Source organism: Vulpes lagopus, chromosome 4 (genome assembly GCF_018345385.1).
Source record: "Vulpes lagopus strain Blue_001 chromosome 4, ASM1834538v1, whole genome shotgun sequence".
Taxonomy (NCBI): Eukaryota; Metazoa; Chordata; class Mammalia; order Carnivora; family Canidae; genus Vulpes; species Vulpes lagopus.
This window is the reverse complement of record NC_054827.1, coordinates 87273202-87290731: the sequence shown is the minus strand read 5'-3', so window position 1 is coordinate 87290731 and position 17530 is coordinate 87273202. Positions and strand designations below refer to the sequence as shown.

The 17530-nt window shown below is 35.1% G+C and overlaps 1 protein-coding gene across 4 annotated transcripts in view; it reads left to right on the top strand.

Moving 5' to 3' along the window:
• The window catches only part of TENT2 (terminal nucleotidyltransferase 2), a 68871-nt gene that overhangs the window by 11716 nt on the left and 39625 nt on the right, over positions 1-17530 (top strand). For all 4 annotated transcript variants that reach the window (XM_041752119.1, XM_041752116.1, XM_041752118.1 and 1 more), the window contains exons 5-6: positions 15726-15840; positions 15930-16021. In XM_041752119.1, coding sequence (XP_041608053.1) covers positions 15726-15840; positions 15930-16021 — 207 coding nt within the window. The remainder of the gene's footprint in view (positions 1-15725; positions 15841-15929; positions 16022-17530) is intronic.

Here is a 17530-nt window from a genome sequence, read left to right as displayed (position 1 = left end):
GCTGAAGGAGGCGCTAAACTGCTGAGCCACCCAGGCTGCCCTGTTTTTGCATTTTCAAAGCTCCTCCACTTTCAAGAAATATGACATTTGTAGGCTAAGGAGAATGATCCTGAAGAGTATAGTGACTGTTTTACTGATCTTTGGGTTCCTAGAAACCAGCATAGGTCTGGAACATAGTAAGTTTGCAGAAAATGTTGGGTCAAAAAAGGAACGCTTGCTTCATTCTTCAGTTGTGCTGCTTTTTATTCCTTTATCATTCTTTCTTTGTTTAAGATATAACTGTCATAAAACCCACTCTTTTAAGTATATGATTCAGTGGTTTTTAGTGAATTTGCAAAGTGCTGCAATCATCACCACTATCTAATTCTATTATATTTGCGTCATCCTCAGAAGAAACCTTATATCCAGTAGCAGTCCCTTCCCATATCTGACCTTCCCAACCTGCTCCCCCTGCCTTTGGCAACCACCAATTGATTTTTTATCTCCCAAGGATTTACTTTCTGGACATTTCATATAAATGGAATCATACATTATATTGTCTTGCTTTTTTCATTTAGCATATTTTCAAGGTTCATCCATGAATGTGGCATGTGTCAGTTTTTTGTCTTTTTATAGCTAAATAATATTCCATTTTATAGATCTATCTTATTTTGTTTGTGCATTCATCAGTTGATCAACTCTGGGGCTGTTTCTGTTCTTTGAGTATTTTCAGTAATGCTACTATGAAAATCTGTGTACAAGTTTTTGTGTGGACGTATTTTCATTTCTCTTGGGTATATACCTAGTGAAATTATTCGTAATGTGGTAACTATAAGTTTTTGAGGAACTGCCAACGTGTTTTCTAAAGTGGCTATGTCATTTTACATTCTCACCAACAGTGTATGAGTGTTCTAATTTCTCTACATCCTTGTCAACACTTGTTATTGTCTTGTTTTTGATTATAGCCATCCTAGTGGGTATGAAATGGTATCTTATTGTGATTTTGCTTTCCATTTCACTAGTGACTAATGATGTTGGTCATCTTTTCATTTGCATGTTGGCCATTGTGTATCTTCTTTGGATAACTGTCTATTCAGATCTTTTGCCCATTTTTTAATTGGGTTATTTATTTTTTATTGTTGAGTTGTAAGAGTTCGTTATATGTTCTGAATATTAGACTTCTGTCAGATATATGATTTGCAAATATATTCTCCCATTCTGTGGTCTGTCTTTTTCCTTTCTTGTTGGTGTCATTTGAAACGCAAAAGCTTTTCATTTTAATGAAGTCCAATATATCTGTTTTTCTTTGGTTGCTGGAGCTTTTGATGATATATATATAAGAAATCATTGCCTGATCCAAGATCACAAAAATTAATGTCTATGTTATTCTAAGAGTTTTATAGTTTAAGCTTTTAGATTTAGGTCTTTGGTCTGTTTTGAGTTAATTTTTGTATGATATGAAATAGGGTCCAACCTCATTCTTATACTGTTAGTCCAGTAGTCCTAGCACTATTAAAATGATTCTGTCATTCTTTTGTTATTATTAAGTAGGAAAGCTGTTAGGGAAAACCAGCAGGAGGGAGGAAGAGATGAAGTAAAATGGGAAAAGACTGACTTGAGAAGTTTTGGTAGTGTTTCCATACCGTCTCCTCCCCCCATTCCCCACCGCCCCATTCATTCTCCTTTCTTTGCTTTCTCATTTTAAAGAAACTCTTGTAATGCTATAGTGTGAAAGCCTGTGGTATGAATCAAATCTGACCAACTCTTTGAATATATAAGGATCTTTTACTATTTTTTGGTTTTTAATGTATATATGCAGGCTCATTTTTAGTGGAATTTATAAGTATTGAATTTTTCTATATTTTTGCATGTATCTTTATGTCTGTAATAGTTAACTGTTAGAACTAACTAAATAACTGCTGGTTCTGCATATAGACTAGGCATATGTTGAGTCTCAGTAAATATAATAATTTATATTAATCAGTATATACCATCCAGTAAAGTATGAGTAACTTTTTCTTTGCTTAATAGCATAGGAAAAGATTCTCTCAAACCTCATGTTTCTCAGAGAAGCATTTATTTCAGAAAGATAAAGATATATTTTGTTGTTGAACCAATTTCTTTTTTTTTTTTTTTAAAGATTTATTTATTTATGATAGAGAGAGAGAGAGAGGCAGAGACACAGGCAGAGGGAGAAGCAGGCTCCATTCCGGGAGCCCGATGTGGGACTCGATCCAGGGTCTCCAGGATCGCGCCCTGGGCCAAAGGCAGGCGCCAAACCGCTGAGCCACCCAGGGATCCCTGAGCCAATTTCTTTGAGTGCTACTTTCTACCTGCCTAGTTGTAGGAGAAAAAAGGCAAGCAGTTAGTTCTGTGTTCATTCTTTTAAGCGAACACTTTTAAAGAAAACTAACATTTATTGCTGTCTTTTCTCTTCTAGGCATTCTACATATGTTATGTCATTTAGTCTTTTCAACAACCCCATGACATGGATATTATCCTAATTTTACTGAGGCTCAGAAAGCTAAATAACTTGCTCAAGGTCACAGCTAGTAAGTGACACAACCAAGATTTGACCCTTGTCTCTGATAATACAAAGAGAAGTAACTTAAGATGCTTAAAATTAAGGGTAGGGAGATGACAGTCTTAGAACTAACTATAACACCAGGTAATCTGCCATTGAAGGTTTTTGAGTAGAGGAATAGCACAACCAGATTGGCATTTTGGGGAAGATAGTTCTTGTGGTATAGTAGAGTTTAGCTTGGAATAAGGAGGGCCTAGAACATGGATGATTAGAACCTTGGAAGCTGTTAAATTAATTCAGATGAAAGGTGCTGAAACTTCCATTTATGGCATGTGGTGGGAAAGATGTGAGAGACCATGCATAAAGAAAATTGGTAGAATGTGTGGAATCATTGAATATAGGGAAGAGAGGAAGAAAGGGGCATTTGTGACTCTAGTGATTTGATTTTGGACTACTTAACAGAGATAAGGAACATAGATTTGGGGTGTATAAATTAATTGAGCAACTAGTCAAGATCTTTTTGGAACTGGGAAGATTTGTAATTTTTGTGCTCTTGTGAAAGCTCGTATTCTGCAAATTGCACACTAAGAATATAGGGCTATGGGAAAATAGGGCTGGAGTAGGTTACTCAAAATCCAAACAATTTTGTAACCAGAACACTATCAAGAGTAATAATCAATACCTTGGGAAATAACTTGGTCAGACCAGGTAGGCAGCTTAGTATGGCTAATGCTGCTGCAGGGGATGTTAAAAATATACAAAATAGAGTTGAGATATTGCCTTGTGGGCATTGAGACAAGGCAGTTAAAAATGGAGCTCTGAGTCCGTGAGGCTGTTAGTAGACACAGAAGGAAATATATCAGCAGAGAGCTGTTTGAGGCTGGGGGGATGCTTCATTGAGTGGAAACCCTCAATATAGTGGGAACCCAGATAGGTGGGACTTATTTTTAGTTGTGTTAGATCTATAAGGACTCCTACCTGTGTGGCAGTCAAACTGAGAGATTTTTTCTTTCTCAGGAAGGTTATGATGCATAATTTCAGCTCCGTGTGCAAATAAATTAACACATTGAATTGATACCATTTACCTACTTATCAGCTGTCTATAAGTTCATTGGTATTGTAGAAAAATACGTTGTAGTTAAATTGGCAGTATGTATTTCAGAATCAAGACAGGGCCAGAGATATGAATCCTGAAGTCACCTGCAGTTAAAAGTAACAATTGAAACTCTTGGAGTAGACTAGATTCTGTAATTATTTAGTATTAAACAGATATTTGTGAGTGCTGTTATTTGTGTGCTACAATGTTGTACCACAGTGTTGTGCTAAATATACATGGTCACGGTCTCTTTACCGTGTACATACGTAACAGTATAGTAAAAGGGAGAACTATTAAAGAACAACCATTTAAATTACAGTTTTATTTATATATTTATAAGTGCAATGAAAGGAAGTTACAGTGCTGAGGGAATGTTTTTTGAGGTCAGGGATGGTCTAGGGGAGATAATATTTGAGCTGAGATCTAAAAGATGAGTTGGGGGTGAACTATTGAAAGAATGGTGGGGTTGGAGACAATGCTGTGGGAAGAAGGAACAATATCTTTGAAGGTCCTTCTGTAGAAAGGAGCATGGAATATGCAAGGAACTGAAAGGCCAACTTGGCTAGAGTTTGGTTGATTAGGGGAGAGTGGCTAGAAGTAGGGAGAGGGCCAAAGACTAGTGTCATTTTGGTGTTCAGCCTAAGAACAGTGGTAAACCAGGCAGGGTTTTCTTAGGCCGTGAAGAAAGGTCAGTTAAAATTATTCTGACTGCAGTGTATGAATTTGAACAAGGGTAGATGTAGGAAGTCATTGTAGTATTCTATTCAAGGTGAGAAATGATGATGCCTTGAATTATGAAGTGTTGATAGTTAAGATGAAGAGAAGTTGATGGATTGAAGCTGTATTTGGGAATTGGAATTGCTAGGATTTGGTGATTAGATTAGGTCACAAGCCTCTGGATTCTTGACATTTTAGACTAACTTTCTTTAATGCTGGTTTGTGCATCTTAGCATGTCTAGCTCCATTCCTGGCTTCAGCTCCCCAGATGCCACCTATCCTGTTACGAGAAACAAAAGTCTCCAGACATTGCCAAATGCCCCTTGGGGTGAGGGTGGGGAGCAGAACTGTTGCTTGTTGAGAACCACTGGATTATATAGAGATGAAGATACTGAGGCTTACTTTCCAAGTTTCAGCCTTCTAGATGGATTCATGATAGGACCATTCACTGAGATGGAACAAAATGGAAGAGGAGCAATTCCCTGGGTGTGTGTGTGTGTGTGTTTGATAGGAATTGGAGGATAAGCAGGGGGCTCATGAAGTCTGTGGACGTGTTGTCTTTATCGGACATTTGAAACATCAAATTAGATATTAGAGATGATAGTTTAACATTATAGATCTGGAATTCAGAGGAAAGATATTGACCAGAAATGTACATTTGGTAATCATTTTTGTAGATGGTAATTGAAGCCAAAACTGTGGATATGATTGTTCAGGGAGAGAAGAGAGCCTGGATTCAAGACTGAAATAGTTGGTAGGGAGAATGAGAAAAGAGAAATGGAAACTAAAAGTATATGCAACTGTTTTTAGGAAAATTGCCTGTGAAGGTGAGGAGCTAAAGATTTGAAGTTGGAACAAAGGTGGTTTTTAAATTTATTTTTATTATTATTTTTTAATTTGTAAGATTGGAGAAACTTTAACCACTATAAATGTTTATGGGGAAGATTTAGTGGAGAGAGAGGAGATTGACTACTCTGCAAAGAAAAGAACAATCATGAATAAGGTTCCTCAGAAGGTAGAAGGAGCATGGATCCTGCTTATATAGGTGGAGTGTCTGGCTTTATAAGAGAAAATTTTGGAAATGGATGATAGGAGGAGGGGAATAGGTATAGATAACCAGGAAGTTGTAGATACGATATGGAGAAGTTAATGTGGAGTTCCCATAGTTGAGTGGCTTCTTCCTGTTTTCTTTCTGAGTTATTATGCAAGGTCATCTGTTATGAATGAGGAGAATGAAGTGGGATGTGGATGTCCAAGGTTTGAGAATAGTGGAGAAGGTTTAAAATAGTATTGATTGAGTCCAGGAAATCAAGCTGTGACAGAGAAATAGAATGAAGAAGACTTGAAACAGTCCTTGCTGAATAGTTTAGGGGACTCACCTTGGATTGGTAAAAATGAATTTATTGGAATTAATAATAAATCAGTCAGCTGCTTCAGCCAGCTCCAAGGAAAGATTTTTTTTTTTTTAAAGATTTTATTTATTTATTCATGAGAGACGCAGAGAGAGAGAGAGGCAGAGAGCCTCTCAGGCAGAGGGAGAAGCAGGCTCTATGCAGGGACCCTGATGCGGGACTCGATCCCAGGTCACCAGGATCACACCCTGGACCGAAGGCAGGCGCTAAACCGCTGAGCCACCCAGGGATTCCCCTCCAAGGAAAGATTTTGTTAGAAGTTTTAATTACTTTGAAAGTTCATATTCTGTATTTTGAAACCTAAAGATTTAAGTTTTTGAGAATGAATACTCTGAGTTTACTTCTTTCACTCTTTTAAAATCTTTTGTCTGTTTTTCAAGTTGCTGTATTAACAAACAACTCTTTAAGTAAAATATCTGAATTACCTTTCTTGAGTTAACTTTTATTTCATTCTAGCTTTTATGTGAATATATGGTTGCTTGGACAAAAAAGAGGCTGTAGAGGAATCGAGAGTTAATCAAGCTCCTGAATTCTATCTATTATAACTCTTCTTTGGAAATTCTGGTTAGTTTGAAGATATTATGTGAATTGAAGTAATTGATTTTGAATTTTTAGTTGAGGTGAGGTTAGGCTGAGGTTTTCTTGGTATTGATTATAAAATAAAAAGATGATTATGAATGAATTACTCAAGATACCTTGTATAATGTTTAATTTTGGAAAGGAGAAAATTTTATGGATCCCCTTGGTACCCTTAGAGGAATAGTTTCAGGACAGTTACAGATCTCTTAGAGACTCTATCTTTAAAAAATTTTTAAAAATTTCATTATTGTCCTTTGTTTATAAACAAATTAAAAAAGGTTAATGTTTGTAAAGCATTAGCTTACTGAATATAGTTGGTCCTTGAACATCACAGGGGTGCCAGTCTCCTATGTAGTTGAAAATCCCTGTGTAACTTTTGATACCCAAAAAACTTCTCTGCTGGTGGCCTACTGTATGTTACATGTATTATATAATGTGTTCTTAAATAAACTGGAGAACAAATGTTAAAATCATATGGAAGAGAAAATATGATTATATTACTATACTGCGTTTATCGAAAAAGTCTAGGTGGACCTGTGTGGTTCAAACCTGTGTTATTCAAGGGTCAGCTGTAGTTGAAATGTGTGTATGCCCACATCTCCTACCTACCTCCTTTTTTCTAGCTTTATTGATATATGAGTGACAAAAATTGTATGTATTTAAGGTGTACACTATAATGTCTATACATTGTTAAATGATTACCATAATCAAGCTAATGTCCTTCACCTCACAGTTAACTGCATTTTTTTGTGGTGAGAACAACTGAGATCTATTCTTTTTTTTTTTTTTTTAATTTAATTTATTTATTCATGAGAGCCACAGAGATAGAGAGAGAGAGAGAGAGAGGCAGAGACATAGGCAGAGGGAGAAGCAGGCTCCATGCAGGGAGCCTGAGGTGGAACTCGATCCCGGGACTCCAGGATCACGCCCTGGGCTGAAGGCAGATGCTCAACTGCTGAGCCTCCCAGGGATCCCAACTGAGATCTATTTTCTTAGCGAATTTCAAATATATAATGCATTATTATTAATTAAAGTCACTATATTGTACCTTTTATTTCCAGAGCTATCTTATAGCTGCAAGTTTGTATGCTTTGACCAACATCCCATTCTCCCCATACCTTCCAGCTCCTGATAATCACCTTTCTACTCTGCTTATTAATTTGACTTTTTTAGATTTCATATGTAAGTGAGATGCAATATTTTCTTTTTATGTCTAGCTTATTTCATTTAGCATAATGTCTCCAGGTTTGTCCATGTTGCAAATGGCATAATTTCCTTCTTTGTAAGGCCAAATAATATTCCATTGTGTGTGTATATGTTGTGGCTATGTATGTATATGTGTATGTATACCACGTTTCTTTTTTTTTAGAGCTTTATTATTTTTTTTTAAGATTTATTTATTTATTCATTCAGAGAGAGCGAAGAGAGAGGCAGAGACACAGGCAGAGGGAGAAGCAGGCTCCATGCAGGGAGCCCGATATGGGACTCGATCCCGGGTCTCCAAGATCACACCCCAGGCTACAGGCGGCGCTAAACCGCTGCGCCACCTGGGCTGCCTGTATATCACGTTTCTTTATTCATTCATCCATTGACAGACTTTTAGATTCTTTCCATATCTTGGCTACTATGTTTAATGCTGCAGTGAACATGGAAGTGCAGATATCTTTTTGAGATAGTGATTTTATTTCTTTTGAATATCCAGAAGTGGAATTGCTGGATGATATGGTCATTCTATTTTTTTTTTTTTTATGATAGTCACAGAGAGAGAGAGAGAGAGAGGCAGAGACACAGGCGGAGGGAGAAGCAGGCTCCATGCACCGGGAGCCTGATGTGGGATTCGATCCCGGGTCTCCAGGATCGCGCCCTGGGCCAAAGGCAGGCGCCAAACCGCTGCGCCACCCAGGGATCCCTGGTCATTCTATTTTTAATTTTTGAGGAGCCTCCATATTGTTTTCCAGTGTGGTTGTACCAATTTACATTCTCACCAACAGTGTATAAGGATTTCCTTTTCTCTACATCCTTGCCAATACTTGTTACCTTGAACTTTTTGATAGTAGCCCTTTAACCAGTGTGAGATGATATCTCATTGTGGATTTGATTTGCATTTCCCTGATGATTAGTAATGTTGAGCATCTTTACAGGTACCTGTTGGCTTTTGTGTGTCTTCTTTGGAAAAATGTTTGTTCAGGTCCTTTGCCCGTTTTTAAATTGGGTGATTGATTGATTGCTATTGAATCATATGGGTATCTTGTAGATTTTGGATATTAACCCCTTATTGAGTATATCATTTGCAAATATTTTCCCATTCTGTAAGTGGCTTTTTCATTTTGTTGGCTGTTTCTTGAGCTGTGCAGAAACTTTTTAGTTTGATGTAGTCCTACTTGTTGATTTTAGCTTTTGTTGCCTGTGCTTTTAGTGTCGGGTCAAAAAAATCATTACAAGACCATTCTCAAGGAGTTTTTACCCTATGTTTTCTAAAGAGTTTTACAGTTTCAGGTCTTATATTTAAACTTTAATCCACTTTGCATTGATTTTTGTGCATGGTGTAAGATATGGGTCTAAATTCATTCTTTTGCATATAGATGTCCAGTTTCCCTGACATTGTTGAAGACTGTCCTTTTTCCATTGTGTATTCTTGGCACCTTTGTCAAAGATGAGTTAACTGTATACGTAAAGATTTATTTCTGGGCTCTCTAGTGGTCTCTGTGTCTGTTTTTATGCCAGTATTATACTATTTTGATTACTATAGCTTTGTAATATAATTTGAAATTAGGATTGTGATGCTTCCATCTTTGTTCTTACTCAAGATTGCTATAGCTATTCTGGGTTATTTGTGGTTCCATAGGACTTTTTAGCAGTGCTTTTTTTTTTTTATTTCTGTGAAAAATGCCATTGGAGTTTTGTAGGGATTGCATTAAATCTATAGATTGATTTGGGTACTATGGACTTTTTAATAATTTTAATTCTTCCAATCCATGAATGCGGGATATCTTTCCATTTATTTGTTGTCTTCAGTTTCTTTTGTCAATATTTTATAGTTTTCATTGTAGAGATCTTCCACCTCCTTGGTTATTAAATTTATTCCTAGAGCTCTATCTTTCTAATGTATGTGTCAGAAAAGTTTTGAAAGCTACTGAAATGTATTTTTATGTAGAAAATCAAGGCTAGGACTCTGCACAAAAAGTCCTCAAGTGAAAGCTTGTTTTGTTTTTCCATTCTCCTTTTACTTCTTGGTTAAGTTCAGTAATATATACCTAGAAGCAGTCAAACTTGAGAAAGAAATCAGCAATTCAAACTGCCTAATCAGTGTGCCAGCTTATAAATTAAGAAGACTCTACTCCTAATAGAAACATCATAATTTAACACACCAGCAAGGAACATGTCGTTTTTGGCATGAGATTTTCCTGATTTTATTTTAGTTTAGTTTATTTTAAGAGAAAGAGAATTCAGCATCAATAATGAATTTAAACCATTATTATATATCTAGCTTTATCTTACTCAGTAATTAGTACCAGCTTTTCTGTAGTTACAGATGTTACAAGGATTATGGCAATTTTTGTTGCCTACGGGGAGAGAGCAAGAGACAGCCTGAGGAATTGCCAATGTTTGTTGAAATGCTTATGACTTAATAACTTATGTTTTCTGTACTATATTTAATTTTATTTCCCTTGTCTTTGAAAGCTCTCTACTAACTTGTGTTTATTTTTTCAAATGGCACTTATATTTAGTAAAAAACCTGTTACCATTTTCGTATGATCATGTCTTGGTAATGCCAGCTCAATTTTTATTTTTATTTTTATTTACATGGGGACCCAGGTAATGGGGACAGATGTAGAAGCTGCTGAGAATGACACGTGAAAGTTAGACCTTAAGCTTTATTTATCGACACATTTAAAAACTTTTCTGAATCTCAATCTTACTTGATGGCTTGTGTTGACCTAAGACAACTTCATTGGTAATTTGTTTGGGACTGACTTTGAAGACAGGTTATAATACTTTTTGGGAAAAATGAGCATTTATATTTGGAAGAAACGTTATTTTTAGTATTTTATGTTATATGTAGGTAAATCTTTTGTACAGTTTTGAACAGATACAAGTTTTACTTATAGTGAGAAATAAATATCTTCTACAGTTACTTTTAATTAAAATAATAGATCTTGGGAGGGCAGCCTAAACGGATAGTATTGTAGAGATTGAAACAACTTTAAGAATAATCTATTATATGGGTACTATGTTGGAATAATGTTTTTAAACTAATGATGAAGAAAAATATGCTTCTGAGTGAAATAAAAGCAATTAAAGAAAATTCCTGAAGTGCTATTTATAGTCACCTTGGTATTACATATATGATTTGAATATTTAATGCCTGATATTCGTCAGCCAAAGAGAATTCATATCATACATTTCATGCCCCACACCAGAATTATAGAACATTGAGCCATCTTCTGAAATATTTCTCTAAATTTAAGTAGAAGTCTTATTTTAGCATGTTGGTACATTTGTTTTGAGTTTTGCTTTATTTGTACTCTATATTCTGTATGGTGTCTGTTCTAGAATTTGAGAACATAATTTGATAATGTGAATCCCTAAGTAAATAGCTAGATAGGAGAATTCTTTTGTATAGAAACCTATTAGTTCTCCATTATAGCAGTACTTGAAAAAGAAGAAATGTTTCCGTGAATGTAAAAAAGAGAAAGGAGCAAGTATATATAATTTTATATTTTTCACATAATCGTAATTTTTTTGTATAGGAATGTTTCTATATGAATATGATTTTTCAGATGAAAGAACTTTATAAATATGAAAAAAATTTCATTTGAGCATTGTTATAAAGAAGTTTCTTTTTTGTTACTCAAGAAAGATAGTTATATGTAGGATGCTACTTATTATTAGTTCTAGGATTGTGTTGATCTACCTGAATCTCTAGATCAGGGGGTTGGCAAAATTTTTCTATAAGGGCCAATTAGTAAGTATTTTAGATATGTGGGCTATGTGGGGCCTTTGTTAAATATTTTTTCTTTTCTCTCTTTTTGAAACAATGCTTAAAAAATGTAAAAATTATTCTATTTTACTGACTCTGCAAAACAGTTTAGGGGCAGTATTTGGCTTATAGGCCATAGTTTGCCAATCCTGCAAATGAATAAAACTTAATTGTTCAAGTGTCATTTAAAATTTTATGTTATCCACTTTACCAGCAACTTCTTTCAAACCTTTTATTAACTTGGATGCTTTTTAAAAAGCTTTATTATGGAAAATATCAAATATATAAATAGAATATAGTATCATAAATCTTCGTATCACTGAGCTGTATTTAAAAACCACCAGCGTACTGCCAATTTTATTTTATCTGTACCTCTCTCCCTCATTAGTTTGAAGCACATGAAAGGTGTATCATTATATTCACAAATACTTCAGTATTTTTATCTTTTAAATCTATCCTTTTGCCTATGCCATGCTTTCTTGATTACTATAACTGTTATAGTAAGCCAGTCTTGAAGTCTGGCAAGGTAAATTCTCCAACTTTTCCATCCCTTTTTTCAGCTTATCTTGGTCTTTTGCTTTTCAAATAAGATTTAAGTTTATTTTCTCAATTTCTAGAAACAAACTTGCTGGGTATCTTATTTTGTTTTGATTGCATTGACTCTATGGATTAATTTTAGGAGCATTAACATCTTAACAGTAGTTACTTGATCCATGAACATGGTGTAGCCCTCCATTTATTTAGGTTTTTAATTTCTCACATCACTATCTTGTAATCTTAAGTATATAAGTTCTATATACTTTGTGGTAAATATACTTCTAAATATTTATTTTTTTACTGATATTGACAAGTTTTTAAAATGTAGATTTCCAATTGTTTTTTGTTAGTACTAGTATATATACTTGACAGTCACTTATCCTTTTAGAAAATGAAAACACAAGAGAAGAAGCCTTGGCTTGATATAGTATGTTAAAATTTCCATTAGTTTTGTGAACATGTTTTTCTGGTGTGTGTTTGATTATCTATAGCAGTGTTACTCTATTCTTAGTTTTCTTATAAAAACTTTGTATGGTGGGGATCCCTGGGTGGCTCAGCGGTTTAGTGCCTGCCTTTGGCCCAGGGCGCGATCCATGCTCCCGGCATGGAGCCTGCTTCTCCCTCCTCCTATGTCTCTGCCTCTCTCTCTCTCTCTCTCTCTCTCATTCTCTCTCTCTCTCTCTCTATGTCTATCATAAAATAAATAAATAAATAAAACTTTAAAAAAAAAAAAAAAACAACTTTGTATGGGAGTTGACCAGAGTCCTTTTTAGGCATTATTTCTTCAAATTTTTTCTGTCCTCCAATTCTCATCTCTCTTTCTGAGATTCCAGAAATTTGCATTTCATATTTTATAAATACAAATAAAAGTGAGGTGCCTTTTCCTGTACTACTATTAAATTAGAATGGTTGGTAGACTATACCTTTCCTAGGGTTTATGGTTTTAGGAATCTTATTCTCTAATTATGTAGTATTCAGAAATATACTTTCGAGATCTTTTCTCTCCTTTTTCTTTCATCTAGACTAGGATTTTTCACCCTCTGCAATATCAGCATTTTGGGGCCAGATAATCTTTGCTGTGAGGGATCATCCTATTCATTGTGTAGAATGTTTAGTGGCATCCTGGCCTACTAGATGCCAGTGACCACCCCTACGGCATCTCTCTTTCCCCTGGTTATGAAACTAGGATGTTGCCAGGCATTGTCAGCTGTCACCTGGGAGTCAGAATCATTCTAGACTCTGTTTTCTTTGACCCTTATGACTCTACTGTTTAGGTTAGATTTCTCCTTCTGGCAGTATTTGCTGCTGTGTTGCTTTAGAAGGGAGCTTTTACATGGTTTTGAAATTTTTGATCTTTCTGTGATCCTGTGAACTTGGCATTTACCCATGCATTTACCTGTGAACTCTCATCTGTAGCCTTTGAAACTCTCCCCCAGTTTTGATTGCTGTTCCACTCTGAATTGGATTCCTCAATTTGAGGAAGGGGTCAGGAAGTGTAGTACCCCTTAGGCAATTTGATTTCTGGATGGTCTGGCTTCAGGACTCTCCAAAATCTTTTTCTTTGTTTCCTTCTTAATGTTTCTAGTACCATGTGGGTCTTGATTCTATTGATATTTGGTCCCAATTGCTCATATTTTGGGGTTCATGAGTAAGACCTAGTCATTTGTTTTGTACTTGTTGACCCTGTTTTGTTTTATTTTGGTTTGGTTTTATATATTTGTTTTATTCTTCTAGTTGGTCCTTTTTGGAGAGAGGGTTTTTAAAAAACTATTAAAATATTAATGTTAAGTATATTAATATTGTTATCAAAGAGATATTAAAAAATGATGTCTCTTTCATTGTCAACTTGCCCAGACTACCTCTGCCTTCTTAAAATGTGTATTCTAAACATGACAAAGGAAAATATTTTGTTTACTTTTTGCCAGTCTATTAAAATTTTTTCTTTTTTTAAATAAAAAATTTATTTCTAATGAAGTACAGTTGACATGTAATTATATATTAGTTTTAGGTGTACAACAGTGATTTGACAATTATGTATGTTAGGAAATGCTCATTACATTACTCACTACATTACGTGTACTTACTCTGTCATGGTATAAAGTTACTATCATATTGACTATGTTCCCTATGCCCAACCTTTCAATCCTGTACATAGTTATTTCGTAACAAAGTTTGTGCCTCTTAATCCCCTTCATGTATTTCCACTATTCCTCCAGCCTCTCTCCTTTTGACAACCACTAGTTTTTTCTCTGTATGTATTATGAGCTTCTCTTTTTTTGTTTTTTCTGTTTTAAGAAAACATTTTAAATGTGGGTGAGACTTATGTCTGGTATGGACCCTGGGAAGGCTTAGAGAGGGAGAGGTTGAAATGCAAGAGAGAGATGGAAAAACTGATGGAAGTATTTTGTGAACTGGAGGTGATCAGGAGGCTAGAATACAGAAGTATTGGTAGAGGGATTAACCTTGAGCAGGGGAAGAGAACAGTTTATCTGACAGAAGAGATAAAAAGATGAGATTTCATTCAGATATGTTAGTTTGCAAGTTTATAGTTAGGAAACTGGGAGGAGTGTTACATCTGCTATTTTCAGGGTTTTTTTTTTTTTAGTAAACTTTGTAAAAAGTTATTTGCTAAAGAAAATGAGGTAAGTATAGGGAACTTGAGGAAAGTAGTAAAGATTTTAGAATGGTGATGGTGAAAAATGTTAGCAAAATCAGCCAGAGGCATGGGAGTCTGAGTGAATGAAATAAGTTGAAAAATGCCAGTTTTGTGATTTAAAAATTTTTTTCAGTTTCATGTTCTGATGAAAGAGCTTAGAAGATGGTTGTATAGACCTAAGATTAGGGTTTTGCAGGACAGGTTTTAGATTGAGCATGATAAGGGGATAATGTTAAGGCATGATAAAATAGAGTGAGTGGTTCAAGGGATGCACTTAGTGGTATAGACTGGGTTGGGAAGGAAGTCATACCATTCAGGTGCTAATAAGCTGGCAGGAAAGGGAGAATTTAGTGAACTCTGGGTCTGTGTGGTTCTGAGGCAGATATGAAGGGAGTAATAAGAAAGTAAGAATTGGACAGGAGATTGAAGCCAAGGTAATATATTGGAATTTAAAATTTCAGAGCTAGAGTTCTGTTCTATCGTAAAGACCTGCGTTGTGGCTGTGGGAGTGCTGATGAAATGCTGATGAAAAATACTAGAGTAAGAAGAGTTCAGAAATGGTGGCATATGTTGTGATAGCCCATTGCAGATGAGGTAAAATTACCTGTGATGATGGTTAAGAGTTGAGTTGGAGGGGAAAATGTGAACCAGATAGGTCAATAAACAAGGAGATCTGTCTATAGATGGCAACAAGAAGACAGGATTCAGGCCAGTGTTGTAAAAATGGGGAAAGAGAGTGGTTTGTGTAAGCAAAGACAACCAGGGGCTTTTCTTCCAAAGTTTGTTAATATTTGTTATTGGTGATATGAATATTGGATTGGGCTAACTTCTTTGTTAAAAAGACAGGTAGTAAATATTTTAGACTTGGCCCCTCATATGTTTCTGTTGCATATCTTATTTGTTTTTATGACCCTTTAAAAATGTAAAAACCGTTCTTAGCTCATGTGCCTTCCAAAAACAGGCAGCAACTGAAGATTGTAGTTTGCTATACTATGGATTATACTCATTAAGAATTTTCTGTAACCATCTGTACTTTATTGTGACTTATCAATGATACTTTACTTTGGAAAAATTAGTAACTATTTCAGTTATTAAGTACTATTGAGTGATAGTAGTTTTGGCAAAGTGTTAAGGAGATAATATATTTAAAATACTGTTGATAGTGTTGCTTTACATTTCTTGGTATAATAATTACTTTTACATTTCTGAACAAAATTTTTACTTTTTTTTGCGGTGGATTCAAGTTGAGTCAGCAGATACTGGAGTTATTTGAAGCATGTCAGCAGCAAGTAAGTGATTTAAAGAAGAAAGAATTGTGTCGAACACAGCTGCAGAGAGAAATTCAGCTGTTATTTCCACGTATGTTTCCGTATTTTGGATGCCCTTTGTATATGCATTCCTGCCTTAAAATTTAAATAATGCCTTATAATTTCGTTCTGTTTCTCTAGAAAGCAGACTTTTTTTGGTTGGGTCCTCTTTAAATGGATTTGGTACCCGGAGCAGTGATGGTGATTTATGCCTAGTTGTAAAAGAAGAACCAGTAAGTAATGAAACATTTGTTGCAAGTGTTCTTCTCATGTTAAGTCTTTCAAGAGAAATTTTATGTAAAAATCATTGAAGAGGAATGCCTGGGTTAAGCTCGGTCCTGAATTCAAGCCCTGCGTGGTCTCCATGCTGGGTGTGGAGCCTACTTAAAAAAAAAATCATTGGAAAAAAAACTTGTTTTGTTTTAATTAATTCTTTGGACTCTCTGTTCATAGTAATTCAAGGAAAGCCAGGAAATGCTGCTGCTTTTGCTTTTACGGCATGTGCACATGCACACATATGTATAACAGCATTAATTTATTTTTGAGTTGTTAAATTAAGATGGCTTCACTGTGTTTGGCCTCTATTTTGAAATATCATTGGATTGGAATATTGCCAGGATGCAACAAGAAGAGTATGTGTCAGTATTATCTTGATATATATTTCCTTTCCATTTGAATTATCAGTGATTCTGTTTTTTTAATCTTTCCCCTTGAAAATGCTATGGGGTTTGGAGTTCTTATTTTGGGAATATAAAAACAGATTGCACTGACTTTTAAAATAAGACTATTGTGATTGAATATATTTTTTGTAATCTTTTGGCTTTGTTTCTTTTTATTTCGCAACCAAATTTAATTATTTAGATTTATGTTTGTTTGAATTTCCTGATAACTGATACTCTTGTGTTTCCTTAATACCATAGTAATGGGTGTTCATTAAGTTGACTTGAAGCATTCTCTTTAATATGCTGAGGTCTCTTCTGAATTACCAAAGATTAAATTTACTATAATTTTAATATACATTCCACCTCTTTAAAAATGCAAAAAAATCTACTGAATGGTAGTATATATTTTTATTATTTTTATTACTTCATTAACAAAATTGGCTTCTAGTTACTGCAAATCAGAGATTTATTCCAGGAAAGAAACTCTGCCATTATTCTAGGCTTTGAAATCACATAAAGGAAAACTTTTTTTTTTAAATTTTTTTTTTATTTATTTATAATAGTCACAGAGAGAGAGAGAGAGACAGAGACACAGGCAGAAGGAGAAGCAGGCTCCATGCAGGGAGCCCGACGTGGGACTCGATCCTGGGTCTCCAGGATCGTGCCCTGGGCCAAAGGCAGGCGCCGAACCGCTGCGCCACCCAGGGATCCCCATAAAGGAAAACTTAAAAAAAAAAAAAAAGCCTCAGAAATAATAATAGCGAAGAATATTAGTTTTAATTTAATCTTTCTCTCATACAGTTTGAGTCTACTTAGCCACATTCCACTAATTCTCTCTTGTTCATATGTTTGAATCATGTTGTCAGAACTTACACTGAGACACCATAGATTTGACCCTTATCCTTAAGAAGCTCACAATCTGGATAGGGAAATATAACATGTTACAGAAAGTTAAAATTCTGTTTGTTTTTCTAGAAGATCACTTTTTTTTAAAATTTTTTTTTTAAATTATTTATTTACGATAGTCACAGAGAGAGAGAGAGAGAGGCAGAGACACAGGCAGAGGGAGAAGCAGGCTCC